Source organism: Oryzias latipes (genome assembly GCF_053564925.1).
Source record: "Oryzias latipes strain Hd-rR chromosome 1 unlocalized genomic scaffold, Olatipes_Hd-rR_3.1 chr1_Y_2".
In the NCBI taxonomy this organism is placed as follows: domain Eukaryota; kingdom Metazoa; phylum Chordata; class Actinopteri; order Beloniformes; family Adrianichthyidae; genus Oryzias; species Oryzias latipes.
Window position 1 is genome coordinate 370,194 of NW_027616336.1, and position 19,944 is coordinate 390,137.

Consider the following 19,944-nt stretch of genomic DNA (forward strand, 5'->3'; position numbering starts at 1 on the left):
ACATAAAACATAAAAAGGTGCATTCATTTAGAAATAAATCCTGTGCAGTTATTGCATAAAATTGCACAACAACAGAGTGGGGGAAAAAACAATTGCTTCAAAGTTTGAATGTCCTCCTGCAGCCTTTTATGACAATTTTTCTACAACTTCAGGCAGTTGTGCTGAAACAATTAAAAAATTGCTGCAGAATCCCAGAGGAACTGAAAACTGTAAGATTGTGTAGTGATAAACCCTGAGAATGGAAGATTTAGGGTTTGAATCCTGCCAACATTGAAACTAGACTGGACAGCTTGAACTTGAACTCCAATTTAAAATGAATAGTTTTAAGCCCTCTCACTCATGGTTGCATGAATTTAGAAGAAAGCTAACTAATTCCTGAGCACAACTGTCACTGCTTCCCAAATAATGACAGGTCTCACAGTTTTTAGATGTAGTTGTTTTTGTTTGCTTAGTTTTAGACATATTTTTTATAATTTTTGCATAAAAAGAAAAAAGTAAAAAAAAAAAATTCCAGTGACATTAGAAACTATCTTTTGTGATTGAAAGCTCAGCTTAAAGTCTCGTTTTTTTCCTCGCTTACTCACTGAAGGTCAACTCAGTCAAACTGTCTCTGAGTTTGTGTTTGTTTATTTGTTTCTGTCTGACGCAAACAAACTTTTAGATTCTATTTTTTTTATTTGACCTACATTTCCCAGATTCTCACATTTTCTGCTCCTGTACCGCGCGCACGCGAATGACGCAACAGGGCAGGACGAACAATAGGCTCCGCCCACATTTCATCATCTAGTCCTTCGTTGGTCAACGATGTAACTGTCTTGGTGCTGATTGGCTGGATTGTCAGTCTTTAACCGTAATAGAACCAGCGCTCGGAGAAGAAAGCCACGTTGGCGCCAGCGGAGTTCTGACTCGGTTCGTTTCTGGCCAAAGGACGAACATCTGCAGCTCTCACTGAGAACAAACGAGAGTCTCCGTTAGCTTCTTCTGGATTATCCGAGGTAAATGCGCGTGCGCTCCTTCCGCGAGGCTGATGAGAGCTCCTTAGAGGATGGAAGTTGGATGAGCGTGAGAGCATCCAACAGGAAACCTCTGACTGATGTCTATATATTTAATGTACAGTAGACCGAAGCTTTCTTCTCTTCCTGAGCTTCACCTGAACTGGAACTGAAATTCTAATCCGATCCAGGCAGGAGAGGAGAGGTTAATCCGAATGAGATTTCAGTGTGGATAACGGTCTGTCCCCCTCTTCAGGTGTCACGTCACCTGGAAGGATGAGCGTGGGGTTCATCGGAGCGGGACAGCTGGCGCATGCGCTGGTGAAGGGCTTCACTGCAGCAGGTCAGACCCTAAACATCTTCATCATCTTTATCATCTTCTCTCAGGTCTGATGGGAGTGACACGCACAGTGGCTCCTGGGTTGGTTCTGATGCATCGGTCAGCTCCCTGTGAACTTTGGGTGTAAATGTTACCAAAAAGAGGACTGGTGTCCTGATGTTACTGGAACATCTGTACCGAGGAGAACAGAACCCTCCCCTCTTCTGCCTCTGCAGAGCATTCCTTCCAAAGGTTGTTGTTGCTGCAGGAACATTGTGAAGCAAAAACGGTTGCAGAACAAGTATCTGAGTAGAAATGATCTCTGAGGAGTTTCATTCTGGATTTAAAGCTCATCACGGGTCAACTTCTCTACTGAAGGGGACAAAGATGGTTGCAGACACTGGACTTGTGTTGTTTCTTGACTTTTGGACCTCAGTCCTGCATTTGTGATCAGAACATTTTATCGTAGAGACTGAAACATGTCTTTACAATCAGAGGAACTTGAGTCATTTTTATCGGATGGATTCCAGTTGGATCTTATAAAGACGTTCCTCACAGCGGAGTCAATGGTGGCGTACCACAGGGTTCTGTGTTCAGTCCCATCATCAGGCAGCACAGAACACATCTGTCATTATGCTGATGATGGTCTGATGTACATTTAAAGCAGCAGATGTTTGTCATATAAGGACTCAGTGTCGTGTGGGGTTCTGAATGCAAAAATTACATGACAGTTTTATCACATTTAGACGTTTCTTTCCATATGTGCTGCATTTATGTCACATTTGTCACAGATTAAAGCATTAACAGCTGTGACTTGAAGGTATCTGTTTTTGATGCTAAATACACATCTAAATAGTAACGATTAATTTTAAATATGTAGAATGTGTAAAATGTAAAGTTTTATGTAAAAAATAAATGTAAATGTCAAGTCTAAACATTTATCTAAATCCTAAATGTTGTTCATCTTTTGGCATATCTCTGGACTGTTGACCCACTGGGCTCCCTCTCATTCACACACATGTACTTACTGTGGCTAACCTTCATTCCTCTCCTTTCCGGGGCAAACCTCCACCTCTCTAGCTTCTCTTCCACCTGTTCCTTGCTTTCGCCACAAATCACAATATCGTCTGCAAACATCATAGTCCATGGTGATTCCTGTCTAACCTCATCCGTCAGCCTGTCCATCACCATTGCAAACAGCTGATCCCTGATGGAATCCCACCTCCAACTTGAGCTCCTCTGTCACCCCCACACCACTGTCTGACAGCCATCATACATGTCCTGCACTGCTCCAACATACAGTCAGGACCATAAATATTTGGACAGAGACACATTCTTTCTAATTTTGTTTCTGTACACTACCAGAGTGAATTTTAAGTAAAACAAATCAGATGCCATTGAAGTGCAGACTTTCAGCTTTTATTCCATGGGTTGAACAAAAAGATTGCATAAAAATGTGAAAAACTAAAGTACAGTAAACCCTTGTTTTTCGCGGGGGTTATGTTCCAAAAAGAACCCGTGATAGGCAAAATCCGTGAAGTAAAAACCTCTATTTTTTTTCTTACAATTATTATACAAAAATACTCTATTATACATTGAAAAGAAAGAAAAAAAACATTTTACAGGCTCAAGCATTTGTTTAACAAATAAAGTTACTTTAGAAACGTTTTTTTTCCAACAAATAACTTCTGTGCTGTACTGTCTAATAATAATAATTTTAATCATCGATGTGAACAGAAGGCTCACTGCGACCCGAGTAATTGGATTAAACGGGAGAAATTTTAAAATGATTATGAAAAAAATATAAAGTACAGTGGGACAAATAGTGACTCAGGTGTATTTCACTGCTCTACAGACTGAGCCGCTGCATCCTGACTCCGCTCTGCAGTGTTTTCTCCTTTTGAAGCCCGCGGTGCAGCTGTGTTTGTTCAAGAACATAGCGATAGGCAGTTGTTGTCGCTCTTTTTTCTATGGGTTTTAGAGAAACTAGAAATTGCTAGAAAATTTGCACGTACATAATATTAATTTGGCAAGCTGTTTTACGTACCTTTACATATTAAACTGCAACGTTATTGACGCACAGGTAGAGAAGGAGCGGAGTGACTTTTTAGCCAATCAGAATGCAGAACACAATGCACGATGCAAATCCGTGAAGTAGCGAAACCATGAAAAGTAAACCGCGTTATAGCAAGGGATCACTGTACATCTTTTAAACACAATCCCTTCATTTCATAGGCTTGTGAGTAATTGGACAGATGAAATAACTGAAAACAAAATGGTCATTACTAATATTTGGTTGAAAAGCCTTTGTTGGCAATGACAGCCTGAAGTCTTGAACTCATGGACATCACCAGATGCAGGGTTTTCTCCTCCTGAATGCTCTGCCAGGCCTTTACTGCAGCGGCTTTCGTTGCTGTTTGTTTGTGGACCTTTTTGTCTGAAGTTTAGTCTTCATCAAGTGAAATGCATGCTCAACTGGGTCAAGATCAGGTGACTGACTTGGTCATTCAAGAATATTCCACTTCTTTGCTTTAATAAACTCCTGAGTTGCTTTGGCTGTGTGTTTTGGGTCATTGCCCATCTGTATTATGATTCGCCGTCCAATCAGTTTGGCTGCATTCACCTGGATCTGCGCAGACAGTCTGTCTCTGAACACCTCAGAATTCATTGGGCTGCTTCTGTCCTGTGTCACATCATCAATAAACACTAGTGTCCCAGTGCCACCAGCAGCCATGCACGTGTTTTACTGATGATGTAGTGTGCTTTGGGTCATGAGCTTCTCCACGCCTTTCTCTTGCTATAATTCTGGTAGAGGTCGATTTCGGTTTCATCTGTCCAAAGAATGTGAACTGTGCTGGCTTTTTGGATGTTTTTTAGCAATGTCCAATCTAGCCTTCCTATTCTTGAGGCTTATGAGTGGCTTGCATCTTGCAGTGTTCCCTCTGTATCTACTTTCATGCAGTCTTCTTTCTATGGTAGACTTGGATATTGATACGCCTTCCTCCTGGAGAGTGTTGTTCACTTGGTTGGCTGTTGTGAACGGGTTCCTCTTCACCATGGAAATGATTCTGCGATCATCCACCACTGTTGTCTTCTGTGGACGTCCAGGTCTTTCTGCGTTGCTGAGTCCACCAGTGCTTTCTTGCTTTTTCAGGATGTACCACACTGTTGATTTTGCCACTCCTAATACTGTAATTTCTGGCATGGTTTCTTTCTGTTTTCTCAGCTTAATGATGGCTCCTTTCACCTGCATGGAGAGATCCTTTGACCGCATGTTGTCTGTTCACAGCAAAATCTTCAAAATGCAAGCATGAGTCCTCTAATCTACTCCAGGGCCTTTTATCTGCTTCACTCATAATGACATAACAAGGGAATTGCCCACACCTGCCCATGCAATAGCATGGAAGTCATTTGTCCAATTACTTACGAGCCCCTGAAATGAAGGGATTGTGTTTAAAAAAAAATGCTTTAGTGTTTCACATTTTTATGCAATCTTTTTGTTCAACCCATGGAATAAAAGCTGAAAGTCTGCACTTCAATGGCATCTGAGTTGTTTTACTTAAAATTCACTGTGGTAATGTAGAGAAACTAAATTAGAAGGAATGTGTACCTGTCCAATTATTTATGGTCCTGACTGTATTTCTCCATCACTTCCTCATACAATACCACAGTTCCTGTCTCTGCACGGCTGCCTTCAGATCCACAAAGACACCGTGTAGCTCTTTCTGACCTTCTCTGTACTTTATCAACATCCTCATAGCAAATATAGCATCTGCATTTAAATGTAAATGCAAACATTAAGTGGCAATGTTGACTTTATATGTTTGGGAAATATGCTAATTTGAACACGCCGCTCCCCGCAGGACTGATAGTGAAACACAAAAAAGGGTTTGATGCATTTACAACTAGAATGGACTGCAGGTGGAGCACTGAAACTACCTATGTGCTTAATTCAAAGGAGAAACCCATCTTCGTTTTGCTCAGTTGCTCTCTGCCCCCCCCCCCCCCCCCCCCCAGGTGTGATTGCTGCTCACAGGATCACCGCCAGCGCTCCGGACACTGACCTGCCCACCGTCAGCAGCCTCAGGGTGACTTTTCTCTCTGCTTAGAAGATGTTTTACATCTGACATTTTGGACTCCGCCTCCTTCCTGTGTGTCTGGTTATTCCTCATTTGCTGTGCTTCTGTAGAAAATGGGGGTGAGTCTGACGACCAGCAACAAAGAGACGGTCAACAAGAGCGACGTGCTGTTTCTGGCTGTGAAACCCCACATCATCCCCTTTGTTCTGGACGAGATTGGACCGGACATCGAGGACCGCCACCTCATAGTCTCTTGTGCTGCGGGTGTAACCATCAGCTCCATAGAGAAGGTAATATCTGGCGGGGGCTCCACCTCCTGCTGACTCCTCCCCCTGAATCCCGGGACTGCTTCACGTTTCTCTGCTCTTTGTTCGTCTGCAGAAGCTGCTTCAGCACCGCCCAGCTCCTCGAGTGATGAGGTGCATGACCAACACCCCTGTGGTGGTGAGGGAGGGCGCCACGGTGTACGCCACAGGGACGCATGCCGAGGTGAAGAGACCCAGTTGGGGGCTCACTGATCGCATGTCATCAGTCAGGTGCTGACTAAACTGTGCTCTCAGGTGGAGGACGGCCGGCTGCTGGAGCAGCTGATGGCCAGCGTTGGTTTCTGCACGGAGGTGGAGGAGGACCTGATCGACGCCGTCACCGGTCTGAGTGGCAGCGGCCCCGCCTACGTAAGTCGGCTCAGCCGGGAGGGACGGGGGCTTGAGGAGGATCTGCAGAGGGGAGAAAGAAGTGCCCCTCTCAAAAAGACTTGCCCCGCAGGTGTATGTGTGTTGCTGTAACGTGGTCTCTGTGCACGGCAGGCGTTCACGGCGCTCGACGCTCTGGCGGATGGCGGGGTGAAGATGGGTCTGCCTAGGAGGCTCGCCGTCAGACTCGGAGCCCAGGCTTTGCTGGTCTGTTGTGTTCAAGTGTGTGTCTGTTTGTGCGTTTTGTGTTGCACTGAGTGGCAGTTCAGTCCCTCACGTCCTGCTGGCAGGATTGACTCCGCCCCGTGTTTTTGCTTCGGCTTTGATGTTTTCCTAAACTTTGATCCTCACTGAGCTACTGACATCATGTGAGAAGGTAGTCGCCCCCCTCCTGATCCTCAAATATCAACATCACACAAACGGAGTCAAGTAAAGCTTTAATGGTTTTTAATGAAAGAATCAAAAATTCCAGGGGGGGGGGGGGGGAGTAATGGCTCCCCCAAAGTGAACTCCTGTTGGTGCCCTTCAGCTGCTTCATCCCTCATCAGTTTAAAAGAAAATGATTGTGATTTGATAGATCTGGGATGGGCGGAGTCACAGGATTTTGATCTTCTTTCCCTCTGCCCTCAGGGGGCAGCGAAGATGCTACTGGAGTCAGAGCAGCACCCGGGCCAGCTAAAGGACAACGTATGCTCACCAGGGGGCGCCACCATCCACGCCCTGCACTTCCTGGAGAGCGGCGGCTTTCGCAGCCTCCTGATCAACGCGGTGGAGGCGTCGTGCATCCGGACGCGGTGAGCGTTTGTCAGTGAGGGTTCATGGCTGGACTGAACACCAGCAGAGGGGTTTCTGCCTTCAGGTTAAAGCCAAGTGACCAGATGCCATCACTGATCAAACAGAAGCAGTCCTGCCGTTTAGCTTCATGTTTGTGTTTGATTTACAGAAGATTACAAATCAACATGTTCATTCCATGAAGTTCCACTCTTCTGCTTTGAAGACATTCAGCTCCTTGAGGAGATTCCTGCTTCCTGTTAGGTTAAGATCTGAAGAGCAGTTGTTAGGTTTGTCCTTAAACAGGAAATTCCTTTAACCGTTTAGTCAATGAGGAGGAGGAATTTTCCTAAGCGTTCAGGAGGACCTGGGCTGGAGCTCCTCCACCTGTTGCATTGTGGGACCATGATTCATTTGTCAAACTGCTGCGCCAGAAGAACTTCTGCTGAGAGGTCCGACTGATTCCCCAGACCACAAAGCAGCTTTTGTCCTGATGTCTACAGTTAGCATCTTTAACATTTATAGCACGTTTTAAATAGTTTTGTAGCATATGTAGATTTGTTTCTTCAGCTAATCCAGCACGCAGCCTTCATCAGCACATGTCTACCATTATTCTGCTGTTCTATCAGCTTTAAACGTTCCTCAACTCATTTAGCAATAGTGAAGTAATTTCAAAAGTCTGGCTCATTCTGCAGCATCTACACTTCCTCTTTCTGCTAAGCTCACCTCAGCTCCTGCAGCTGTGACCGCTCACAGGCCAGTGCGCTGATGCTGTCTCTTCCTGCAGGGAGCTGCAGTCGCTGGCAGACCAGGAGCGCATCTCTCCAGCAGCCATCAAGAAGACCACCCTGGACAAGGTTCTGCAGCAGCCGGGAGTGTCCGTGAGTGGCGTCGCCAATGGCAACGGCAAATCAGGACTCAGCCTCTTCAACTCTGGGATCAAGAAGAAGAACTGACAACGGTAGACTTTCGATCGCATCACAGTGGGACGCCCACACAGTCAGAGCCGCCCAGCTACAGGAAACCAGGAACTGAGCTAGGACTGGGGTGGGGGACCCCGCCTACTGGTGACATCACCAACTCGCCTGCATCCTGCTCAGGCATGGTGTGACAGAGTCACTGTCCAAATGAATTCTGAGAATTTTCCCAGCAGCCTCTGTGCTGATTTGTAAGGTCATCCCAGCTGCTGGGTGATGCAGTGGTTTGTGTCTGTGGTGTGAACCTTCAACACTAAAAATCTGAATTTATTCTCTTTGTTTTAAACCAAGAATGAACATTTGTCTGATGAAGCATTAAGAAGCTGAGCTTTCTTTGGTTTTGGTTATCTCCTTTTGTGGATGGGATGCCTTTACACCCCCATCCCTGCCTGCCTGACTGACTGACTGTGAGGACCTGCAGGACCACACCTGTTTGATTAAAGACGTTTTCATTAAAGAAGAAAGTCTGTTTTCTGCTTCTTGCTACAGGAGGAAATGCGGTCACTGAGCCACAGATGGCGCTCTCTGACCAGTGTGCCTGGTTTGCCTTAAAGGATCAAATGAACGTCCTGAATTCTTTGCCGGTCAGGTCCCTCTCCTGCTAAAGTTAGACGCTCCGAGCTGAAAATACTCTGAGCTGCATTGTAACCGGCTGTGCTCGGCAGAAACACGTCCAGTTTTAGACGGAGGATGAGAAGTTGGGGGGGCTGCAACAAGTGATGCGGGCGTTGTTTGTTACTGTGTAAAGAAAAGGAAAGGTTGATCAAAAACTCTTAAAGCCTTTCTCTTAAAGTCCCATTTCAATTATCCTTTGATCTATTTTCAAAGTGTTTCCTGTGCTCATTTAATAATATGCAGTTTTTAGGCTAAATCAAAAAACCTGTACCTGTACAGGTCATTATGGTTTTGTTACACTATATCACCAAAAGTATTCACTCACCATCCAAATGAAGCAGAATCAGGTGTCTTAATCACTTTGTCTGGCCACAGGTGTATAAAATCAGCACTCAAGCATGCAGACGGTTTTTACACAAGTTTCTCTGTGCACCAGTGCACAAAGGTCCATAAAGACATGGATGACAGAGTCTGGTGTGGATGAACTTGACTGGCCTGCACAGAGTCCTGACCTGAACACCTTTGGGAGGATCTGCATCCTCTGTCTGAGTGCCACGGTGTGGTACGGGAGCTGCACCGCTCAAGACATGAAGGACTCGCCCCGGGTGGTGAAAACTGCACAGGAGATAGTGGGAGGACCTCTCCAACAACTCGACTCAGTATACAACAGCCAGGTCCGACGGAGGGCTGGTCGTATAGCTGCAGACCTCACCCACCCAGGACATCAACTGTTTGTACCTCTTCCCTCTGGAAAGAGGTACAGGAGCATCCGAATTCTGATTCTTATTTGGAGCTGAGACTGAGAGCCAGGCCTTCTCCACCAACATCAGTGTGTGACCTCACCAATGAGCTTTCAGAAGAATGGTCAGAATTCCTATAAATACTCCTCAACCTTGTGGACAGCCTTCCCAGAAGAGTTGAAGCTGGAAAAGGTGGACCCACATCAAATTGAACTCAATGGGTTAGGGATGGGATGGCACCTAAGTTCATGTGTGAGTCAAGGGAAGTGAGCCAATAGTTTTGGTCATATGTTTTGGTGTGTGTCAGTTCACAACTAAAGTCCACACATCTTCATGACTGAAAAGGAGCAGTAAGAAGAATGAAATTATTTTTTTTATTTCTACCCCAATATAACATATTAAAGAAGAAATACAGAGATGATCCTAAACGGTCTTTACCGCCTGCAACCACACACTAACCACACAAAGCATATTCTCAAGTTTCTACTTTACAAAAAATTTCATTGATAAAAGTTGATTTGAACAACTTTTCATTCCAAAACTCCAAACTGTAAATGTTTTTCAAGCAACTTTAAACTTCAAATGATATTTCCTTCTGGGATTTTCATCTTGTGAAGTAAAAATAATTACATTTGTAAACTCTCTGACATCTCCTTCTATTTTTAACTAAACGCATGTACAGTAAAGTTTTCTGTTCTACTAAATCTTCAAATTTGAACAAACTGACTTAATAAATGGTGCACCTGCTTTTTCACCACATCCAACTTTGTGTTATTCAAATAACTCTTCTGCAGTAAAATTAACGTCTTTATTCATCCCACACTTTAACACGATAAGTAAAATAAAACAATAAAATGGAACAATAAAAGATTCCCAGGACATTACAGAATGGAAAATACTTCACATTTTTCAAATTATAGTTTTGGACACTTTACTTTTAATATATGACAAATATGGCTTCAGAGACAAATTTTCATATAAGATTAGCCCAAAGAATCTAAAGTCTGAAACCTTTTCAACTAAACACGCTGGGCGGGCCACAAGCTCCCAGCTCTGCTCCATTTTGAGGAATTCACGTGCAGACAAGGTGATCCATGTACGTCTCTGTTTTCCTCATCCGATCTGCCGTCGGACTCAGAAATGTACTGGACAGCTCCGATATTGTTCGCCATTTTTGTTGTAATGTTAGGCTGGTGTATGAGGGGCTGGAAAAGCTAGCGAGACAGTGTTTTAACAGATGGGTGACGGGAAGAAGAGGCAGGTTTACTCAACTTCAACAGTCCTGCCCACAACTCAGAAGCGAATTTGTAATGAACTCCTGCCGCTCTGCAGAAACTATGTCCAAGAACATGAGACAAGTTTTTTACATTTTATGCTATGCTTCAGAGAGCCTTCCTCAATGAACCAAAGCTAATGGAAGGAGAAGGAAATCTACCAACAATGATGTTAGAACCCTTTCCAGAAAAAATGGAAGAAAACAAAACACCTAAACAGATGAAGTTAGCTGCTATCAGATCTGTCACCTGATGAACTCTAAATAGCAGGGCTGCTTAAACCTTGTGCTATCCTAGGCACTTTAACATTGGGAGTTGGGTCATCTAGACCCACTAGACAGTGCTCTGAACATTTTTTTTCAATGATTTTTTATCTTCACTGGTGTCCATCCAAAATCAAGTTCACACATGTATTTGGACATTGTTTGAACATTGTTTAAGCTCATTACGTAACCCGTTCCAGAGTTTAGTGCCACACACCGACACACAGAAACTTTTCTTTGTGGTTCTTATCAGTTTGATCTTGAAGTTCCTACATCCCCTCAATTACTTCCTCCTTCATTTTCTAAGAACTGTTTTTTGATGTTGAATGGCAACGATTTCCCGCTAGCTCTGTATAGAAGTTGCACAGTGTAAAAATCCACAAAGCCATGCAGTTTTAAAAGTCTTGATTGATAAAATAAATTGTTTGTATGATCAAGATATCTGGCTTTAAGTACAATTCTGACGGCTCGTTTTTTCAGTAAAAAGACAAGATGTTATTCAACCAAATTTTCTATAAAGTATGTAAAATATGGTAATATTAAGAAGAAGTACAATAAATATCTTCTGTTGTATCCTAATACATGTTTAGATTTATTTATGATTGAAATACTTTTTGAGACTTTAGTTTTCCATGTGTCTGATGTGTTGCTTCCAACTTAGTTTGCCATCAATAAAAACCCCTAAGAATTTGATTTCTGCAACACTTTTAATTGAGACATTATTTATTTTATTTGAGAGCTCTGTGTTGGATTTGAAGTTACCAAAAACATCACTTTGGTTTTCTCTAGGTTCAAAGATAATTTGTTGTAATCCATCCATGATTTTATTTTGTTTAACTTTATGTTCACCGCATTGATAAGTACCTTATAATTGTCTGTGGAATAGAATATATTTGTGTCATCAGCAAATAATATAAGTTTTAAAAGTTTTGAAACATTAAATATATAATTTACGATAATATTGAATAGCAGCGGGTCTAGATTTGATCCTTGTAGGACACCACAACTTATCTCTTTGGCTTCTGACGTAAATTCGTCCATCTTGACGATTGGTTTTCTTCCCGTTAGATAGCTTTTGACCCAATTTAGCGCTAGTCCTCTTATCACATACACTTGCAGTTTGTCAAGGATGAAACCACCGTGGTGGGTCTCACATCGAACAATGATGAGACTCACTACGGAGACGTGATCAAGCACCTAACAGGATGGTGTGCCGATAACAACCTGAACACCACCAAGACCAAAGAGGTTATTGTGGACTTCAGAAAGTCCAAGAAGGTGGTACACACTCCTCTCCTCATTCATGAGGAGGAGGTGGAAAGGGTAGACCACATCCAGTTCTTGGGGATCCACATCACTTCTGACCTCACCTGGTCGCTGCACACATCCCACCTGGTGAAAAAGGCTCAACAGAGACTCTTCTTCCTCAGGAAACTTAAGAGGACTGGACTCTCAAGGGAACTACTAGGAACCCTCTACAGAGCCACCATAGAAAGCATCCTCTGTCTGAGTGCAACGGTGTGGTACAGGAGCTGAACTACTCAAGAAGACAGGAATAACTTGGCCTGGGTGGTGAAAACCGCACAGGAGATTGTAGACGGACCTCTCCAACAACTCGACTCAATGTACGACAGCTGGGTCCTTCGGAAGGCTGGTTGTAGAGCTGCAGACCCCACCCACCCGGTACATCAACTGTTTGTACCTCTACCCTCTGGAAAGAGATACAGGAACATCAGAACTCACACCAATAGACTTCTTCCCCAGAGCTGGGACATCCATCCACCCCCCCCTTCCCCCAATCACACACCTGTGCTCCTCACCCCCCCCCCCCCACCCCCACCCATTCACCCCTGCCAATACACTGTGGCATGAATTGGCTACGCTTTAAATTTGTGTGCAATAATCATTCATATTTTACTATACAGTCTTTCGTACGTGTATAGGTATTTATTGAAAAGAGCTACTGGGAAGTAATTTCGTTGTGCACTGCATAATGCCAATAAAGGGTTCTGATTCTGATTCTGAAGTAGGATGTCCTGGTTTCAGATGTGTTAATGAAATATCCACATGCATATTTCTTTTTGTCCAGAGCATTTGTGATTTCCTCCAAAGCCGTTAAGTTTGATCTGTTTTACCTAAAACCATATTGGTTTTCATTTATAATGTTATGTCTCTCAAAATAATGTAACTTATTTCTCATCTCTTTTCTCAAATTTTTGAGAATTGTGGCAGGAGAGAAGCAGGTCTATAGCTTGTAAAAAGGTGTTATTGACATCCGCTCGTCAGAGAGAGGGGTTGAGTGTGGGATACTTCCGGTGGGTGGATTATTGTCTTTGCTGGTTTTGGATTTTGGAATTTTCTCTGCCAATTCTGGACCCACATTTACAAAATAGTTACTGAGGCCGTTTGCTGCTTTATTGATGTTATAGTTTGGACCCTTCTCATCTGTAAAGTAATCTGGGTATGTTCACTTTTTGTCCCTATTTTTAATGTTGTAAAAAATCTTGCTTCAGGTTGTTTTTCTTTTCATTCAGTAGAAACTTTGAGCAACTTTTTGCCTCTTTTCAGTTGTAATCCTGGCCTCTCTTCTCCAACTTCTTTACCCCCTTTTTGTTGTTATGTACCCATGCCCCCCATTTCTACTATCTCTCTGTTCTCTCTACCATCTGGTCCAAAAAGAAATGGACACAAATATAATGTAATAAAAAATAATTCTCAAATACAAAAGAGGTTTACACAAGTACACACTTTGAGTGTCTGAAGCTACAAAGCTTCAGACATCTGTCCAACAAAAAATACATTCAGCTCTTATCTGTTTACTGAGCTGCTGTAATAATAAAAAAAAGGAAAAACTTCTGGAATTCATTTTTTTTTAGGAATTCAAGTTGTTTCTAAAAACAGCTGGAGCTTTTGATCACGAAAACATTTGATCAGAAAAGTTTAGTTAGTTTCGTTTCTTTACATGCCTCAGCTTTCTTGTGGCAGCATGGAAAAGCTTGAGTTTCCTTAATGACACTTTAAAAAAAATGTTTTCAGTCACAAAGAAGCCATAGGATTAAAAGCGGGGTGCAGAAACCTTCACCTCAGAGAGCGCGATGCGCTGCAGAGGACAAAGCTGCACTAAAGGCGCAGAGTGGGTTTCAGATATTAGGGCGCTGCTGCACTTTAGATTAAGAAAGGCCACTTTGTGGCGTGTGGAAAAAGGCCTGTGGAAGCAGCACCCAGGTGCAGAGCGGTGAGGAGCCATGAAGGCAGAGGAGCCATGGTTTGTGAGCAGCCATGTCCTCATTATAATTGAACAATTTATAGCTGTTCTGGGATTAGTTTATTTTCCTTCCACTAATACACACACCAGTGTCTCTTGATTAAGCTGCGCCCCACATGCTCTCAGTGCAATCCGGCTGTTTATTTGTGCGTGCGGCGCTCTTTCCTGCGCCGCTAAAGTGTCTCTGTAATCCCTCTCTTATTGCTTGTGCCTGTGTCCGTTAAGATTAGCCGCTGCTGAAGAGAATTCCATTTTCCCGTCTTTATTAGACTTTCCTCACTTTTGTTGCTCGGGCAGCTCTGAGTGCCTTTTCTTCTTCCAAAGGTGTGACGGATGTGTTCGCTGTCAGTCATGCTAACACCAGCTGAGGCCAAAGATGGCACTTCACTGCACACATGGAGGTGTGTGTGTGTGTGTGTGTGTCAGCCCAGCATGAGATTTCCATCCACAGGTAGGCCAGATGCTGCCTGTCATCTCCGGTCAGTCAGTGTAATCACTGACCTTTACAGGAACATGCATGTTTGCATTTCATCTGCTGGCCTGGAGGAGAAACTGGAGGAGCGATGGCCGGGCACCCTCCTCATCCTGCTAACATGAACATTAACACGGACGGGCTGTTCGTCGTACAGTTTCTGTCTGCTGCTTCGCTTGAACTGCAGTGTAATCCGTGCACGCTCTCTGGCACGTGCACAGCCGTGATCTGGTAGCAGATACAGTATCAGCTCGGAGCAGCTGTCTGCTCAAACAGGTGCAGAAAGAGGAACCCCAGGAGTTACCACATCGTCAGTGAATCTGCATCATCAGCTTCCTTCTTGTACTAGTTTGCATCGTTTTGATGTTCATCTTCAAGAAATGACCCCGACACATCAGTGACCAACATTCTGAGTCTAATCTCTAATCTTGGGTTTTTATTTAATCCCTTCAGACCTGGCTTCAACGCGTGTGGACATAACATAATTGGTTAAATCCCCACAATAGTTCATTTTGGTTAACTGGGGCCCTGTGACTGCATGTGTAGAGGGTTTACTCAAATATTTCCTCCAGTCATAAGAGGTTAAATTCAAAAAAGCTAAACAAATAACTTGGAGGGAAGAATTTATCACTCAGAAATCAAACTTTTTGGTGTTATTGGTGCATTTCCTGCAAAAATCTGCGTGTGAATTCTTAGAGCTGTGAGGTGCTAAAGCACCTAAAACTTTAAAGCAGGGATATTTGACAAAACATTCTTGTTAGCATTCTATAATAAATTAGCACAAGTTTAAAAATGCAGTAGGAGCTGAAGATGTATAATAAATAGCGACTCGTCGCATTTCGGGCAGACACTCGGCAGAATTGCAGGTTACTCCCCTAGGGCGGGTCAGTTAATTAACCCACCTGCTTAGCGTCCTATTTAAGTCAGGTGTACAATTGTTCATTCTCTCTTACCTTCAGCGCTCATTCTTTGCCCCTCCCTCCTCCCCGGCTTCCACCTGTGGGCTCCGTTACGGGGGTTGTTACCCGAAAGTGTATGGAAAAAATAAGTGTCTCAAGGAATTGAACGGAGCCTTATGCCAAAACGAAGTTGTGAATCAAATTGTGAATGTCAACCTAAAGATGTTGTGAAATAAATATTCTTCTGCAAGAGTTGTCTGACTGAAATGCAAAAACCTGATTTTTCCAAAGATCCAGTGTCTTCAGTTAATGTAAAACTATTCCAAAGTGTCAAACATTGCTGCAAAAAGGTCAACAGAGCAAAAAAACTACAAACACTGCTGTTGGCTGTTTGGATTAATACCAATGTGTCAGAATAAAGATTTTAGATTAAAAATGTTAAAAGAAAAAAATAGGTTTCTGATAACTTTTAGATCAAAAGAAAGAAAAAAAACGGGCTAGAATCCAGGAAACCAACATGCAACCCACTGTCCCTCCAGAAGACATGAGGCTAGAAGCACCTCAGGTTAAAACAAGCTGAACACAAGCCAAGAAATGGCCAAAACCCTTCAACACCAGAGCTTTCACCGCCGACAGCAAAACAACACATGCTCTTTGACACTTCAACCGTTTACGCCATCAACGTAATTCCAACGGATTCTGACACGCAGAAAAGCAGTTTTGCTCTGAAATACAACACTTTAGAATACGCTGGAATTATGTTAATCGCAGAAACAGTTGAAGAGTTAAGTTCATCCAAAGCCTAAAAAGGTCACCTCTGCAACTAAAGCTCCAGTGGTAAAAGGTAAATAGACTTCAAAAACCTTTCAGCGTCAACCTGGAAAGGTTGCAATCTTGCAGTTCCCCAAATGACCGGAGGCTGATGGCAAAGGGGGGTAATTTGTCACTAATCAAGGATTTGTAAACATTGGTTGTGTCCGAATTCTTTCACTACTCACTGTTTGCCATTTTGTCGTGCTGTCCGAATATACAGTTCCAAATTCCAGTGCCCTACAAATTTCCCAGAAGTCTGCGAAAAAAAATTTATGCCCACTACAGTAAATTGGCAAATAAAGACAACAATGTTTGCGTTTGAACAATTTTGTAATTAAAACGCATTTTTATTCATTTTTTTAAATAAACCATCCACATTTTCATTATCAGATCACAGTGGATTTATAAATGGTTTTCGTAAAACTTTTGTATTTACATTTTTAATCTGTGAAATCGGTGCTGTCATATTTGCCGTTCAAAAAAACAAAACCAAAAAAAAGTAGTGTGAATGGAGTCCAAATTGCTTTTAAAATCCAGGGCATTAGATATTCCCACAAAGAGCCTTATTTTAGGATAAAAGAAAAAAAAACAAGAAATTGTGATATTGACAAAATTTACCTCTAGAGGTTTTTGTAAAAACTGATCGTTGTTTGAAAAATATATTGAGGTAATTTATGTTGTGGTTTTTAAATGCTACAGAGCATGCATGTGTTTATGTTGTGAGTGTGTATGTGTGTGTACCTGTGCATGAAGTGGTGCGACAGAATACATTTCCAGTAGCTCCTCCAGAGCATCACTGGTGTCTTACTTGTTCATCAGTAAATGAATGGGGGCTATTTGTGTAGCGTGGTCAGGAAATAGGCTGCTGGCATTGGTTAAGTGCTTTCTTGTCTTGTATGCGATGTCATTAATTCCTCTAAAAGGGAAATGGATAGTGATGGTGCACATCAGCCCTAATAGCTTGGTTTAGTTTCACTTGCATTAATGAGAATGAGAGTGTTTGTGTGCTAAGTTCAGAGGGAAAGTCAATTTTATTTTACATGTGAACTAATGTCAAATTCAACCACTAAGGGTAAATTTAAGTTGCTTTATGTTTCCATGACAACAGCTGCACACATGATCAAGAGGGTCCACCGGACCGTAGACCTTCCTGGATAAGATCGCAAAATAAATACAAATTAAAACAAAAAAAAGGTATCAAACCCAGAACAAGACGTAAAACAAGAAAAAAAAACTCTTTTTGACTAAACACGTGACATTGTGGAGGATTCATAATGACTGAAATCGTCAGTCATTATGAATCTTCCACAAAGTCACATTTTGTAACGTGTCAACAAGGGCATGTGAGAAATGAGAAAACATGTCATATTTGACATGTAGGTCTGCAGGTCTACACTAGATCTTCCCAAAATTCACAGCATTGTCATAAAGTCCTGGCAGCTCCATGAAATGAACAGAAAAAACTGAAAAGACAGAAGAGAAGCAGGAGTCAGCAGAAAGTGACGGGGATGCGTGATGGTGAGATGATGGTCTGAATTCATGTCTGAAAGAGACTGAAGCTGTTTTTGCAGAGCAGAAATAACACACGTGTGAAGGAAAACAATGTTTCTGCAGAGCTCTGTTTGGTCATTTTTTTGTCAGCTCAGCTAATGGTGTATTACTGATTTGTTTAGAATCATGACAGCAGTTAAAGACCTACTCCACTGAAAATGTTTTTTTTGGTGTGGCCTTTTTCTCATGATGGAAGCCATATATAAAGAAAATTAAGATTAAAACTGTATTTCTGAGTGTTTCTTTAGTCAAATTGTTGTGAATCAGGAGCAGGTGTAAAAATGCAGTTTGGAAAAGTTTGTAGTTGTTCCGTACAATCTGCAATCGGCGGGCCACAAGCTCCCGGCTCCCCTCCATCCTGATGCAACCATTTGCAGTTGACTAGATCCATAAACGTTTTGTTTTCCTCATCTGTGCGAACTTCTGGCTCTAAACTGCACGGCTGGATAGCTTCAACATTGCTCACTGTTTTTGTTGCACCGCTATTGTTTGCTTGGGTTTGTGAGGGCTGTAAGCTAGTGGGAGAGCATGTAAACAAAAGGATAATAGGAAATGAGGTGGACTCTTGCACACCTCTTGCACATATTCATAATTATCTGATTTATTTGGTCTTTTAACTCTGAAAATGTCTGAAAAAGGGAAAATAAAAGAAAATAATCACAGTAGATATTTTCTGTGTGAAACTCTCTGTCATTAAATGAAAAAATTAATTTTCCCTAATTTCCTTTCAAATCCAAATGGCCCGTATGTGACCACAGTGAGACTCCAGCAGGGACAACTTTCGATACTTGTAGGTAAGAGGAAGAAATGAAAAGGAAGTCACGATCTGACTTGGCCTCATGACACTTGGGAAACTCAGAAAAAAATGGAAGCCTGAAGAAACAAACAGTAAAGGAGACATGGTGGTGGAGGTGTAATGGTGTGGGAGTATTTCAAGTAAATTAATTCTTGACTTTATGACATTATGTGAAAAAAAAAGGAAATTTGTTATAGTGTCCAGAGAAATATTTTGTTTAAAGTGCTGGAAGAGTTTGAAATCTACGGAGCCCGTGTCCTGACATTAAGATATAAAAATATATCTTGTTCCCACAGATTAATATCTTGTTCCCACAGGTTATTATGTCGTTCGCACGAAATACTATTCCATTCCCACAAGATACTATTCCGTTCCCCCAAGATACTATTGCATTCCCTCAAAATACTATTCCATTCCCTCGAAATGATTAACTTGTGCAAACGCAATAATTATGTCGTTCGAACGCAATAATTAATCCGTTCGAACGCAATAATTATTCACGTCATAAGTCATACACGCGGATATGCCCTCTGTACGGCGGCAAAAGCCGCTTTCAGCGGTGACTTCCGTGTCTCTGTGACCCATATTCGTTCAAAAAAGGAACATGAAAAACAAAAATGATCACTTTATTACCGTCTCAATGAATATAAGAAAAATATCAAAATATTTATGATAACTAGGCTGCTTTGTCATACGATAGCTCCTGCTAGGCTGCTACTAGCGCCGCCGCAGAGCTCTTTGATGTATGCCGGCATTTGGGCAACTGGCTGGTCTGTTGACAGACAGCTGATATTGTAGTTTAGGGTCAAATAGAAATAATAATATTCAGGACTTGTCTTTTATTAACTTTAGCAGTCAGTTGCTTTACATTCGAAGGCTATAAGGATACATGCTAACTGACTAGCCGATCATTGATCCTGTTATTAATTTACGTCATAGATTTACAGCAGATACCTTCACATTTCTGTCTGTGTGTGTCTCATTACATTGCATTGAAGACACGGAGGATGTTTAGAGAACAGATTTATTTATTTTAAAAAGCACAGAAGCATCCATCGTATTCACGTTCCTTCACATGATGACGATCTGGTACGCCCTCAGTCATCTTGCTGCAAAAGCCGCTTCCTGCCGCTACTTCCGTGTCTCTGTGAGCATTCAATAGGGGTAAAAATAAAAGCAAGAATGGTCGATCTGTTATTTTCTCGATGAAAATCTGAAAAATATCATATTAGCCTTCGAATGTAAAGCAACTGACTACTAAAGTTAATAAAAGACAAGTCCTGAATATTATTATTCCTATTCGACCCTAAACTACAATATCAGCTGTCTGTCAACAGACCAGCCAGTTGCCCAAATGCCGGCATACATCAAAGAGCTCTGCGGCGGAGCTAGTAGTAGCCTAGCAGGAGCTATCGTATGACAAAGC

The 19,944-nt window shown here is 42.3% G+C and overlaps 1 protein-coding gene across 1 annotated transcript; it reads left to right on the forward strand.

Moving 5' to 3' along the window:
• The first annotated feature begins 822 nt into the window (after positions 1-822).
• On the forward strand, positions 823-8,294 carry pycr1b (pyrroline-5-carboxylate reductase 1b). The gene is made up of 9 exons (XM_004066168.5): positions 823-995; positions 1,249-1,335; positions 5,329-5,399; positions 5,501-5,680; positions 5,772-5,879; positions 5,951-6,064; positions 6,197-6,289; positions 6,713-6,876; positions 7,641-8,294. Exons 2-9 carry the CDS (start codon positions 1,269-1,271, stop codon positions 7,807-7,809), a joined length of 966 nt encoding a protein of 321 aa, XP_004066216.1. The 5' UTR covers positions 823-995; positions 1,249-1,268; the 3' UTR covers positions 7,810-8,294.
• Positions 8,295-19,944: the final 11,650 nt, after the last annotated feature.

Excerpts from the sequence above, each read along its gene's own strand:
- pycr1b (XM_004066168.5), top strand. The coding sequence starts at position 1,269 with ATGAGCGTGGGGTTCATCGGAGCGGGACAGCTGGCGCATGCGCTGGTG. Across the intron at positions 6,065-6,196 it reads GTGGCAGCGGCCCCGCCTAC|GCGTTCACGGCGCTCGACGC; the intron begins GTAAGTCGGCTC and ends TGTGCACGGCAG. Across the intron at positions 6,877-7,640 it reads GCGTCGTGCATCCGGACGCG|GGAGCTGCAGTCGCTGGCAG; the intron begins GTGAGCGTTTGT and ends CTCTTCCTGCAG.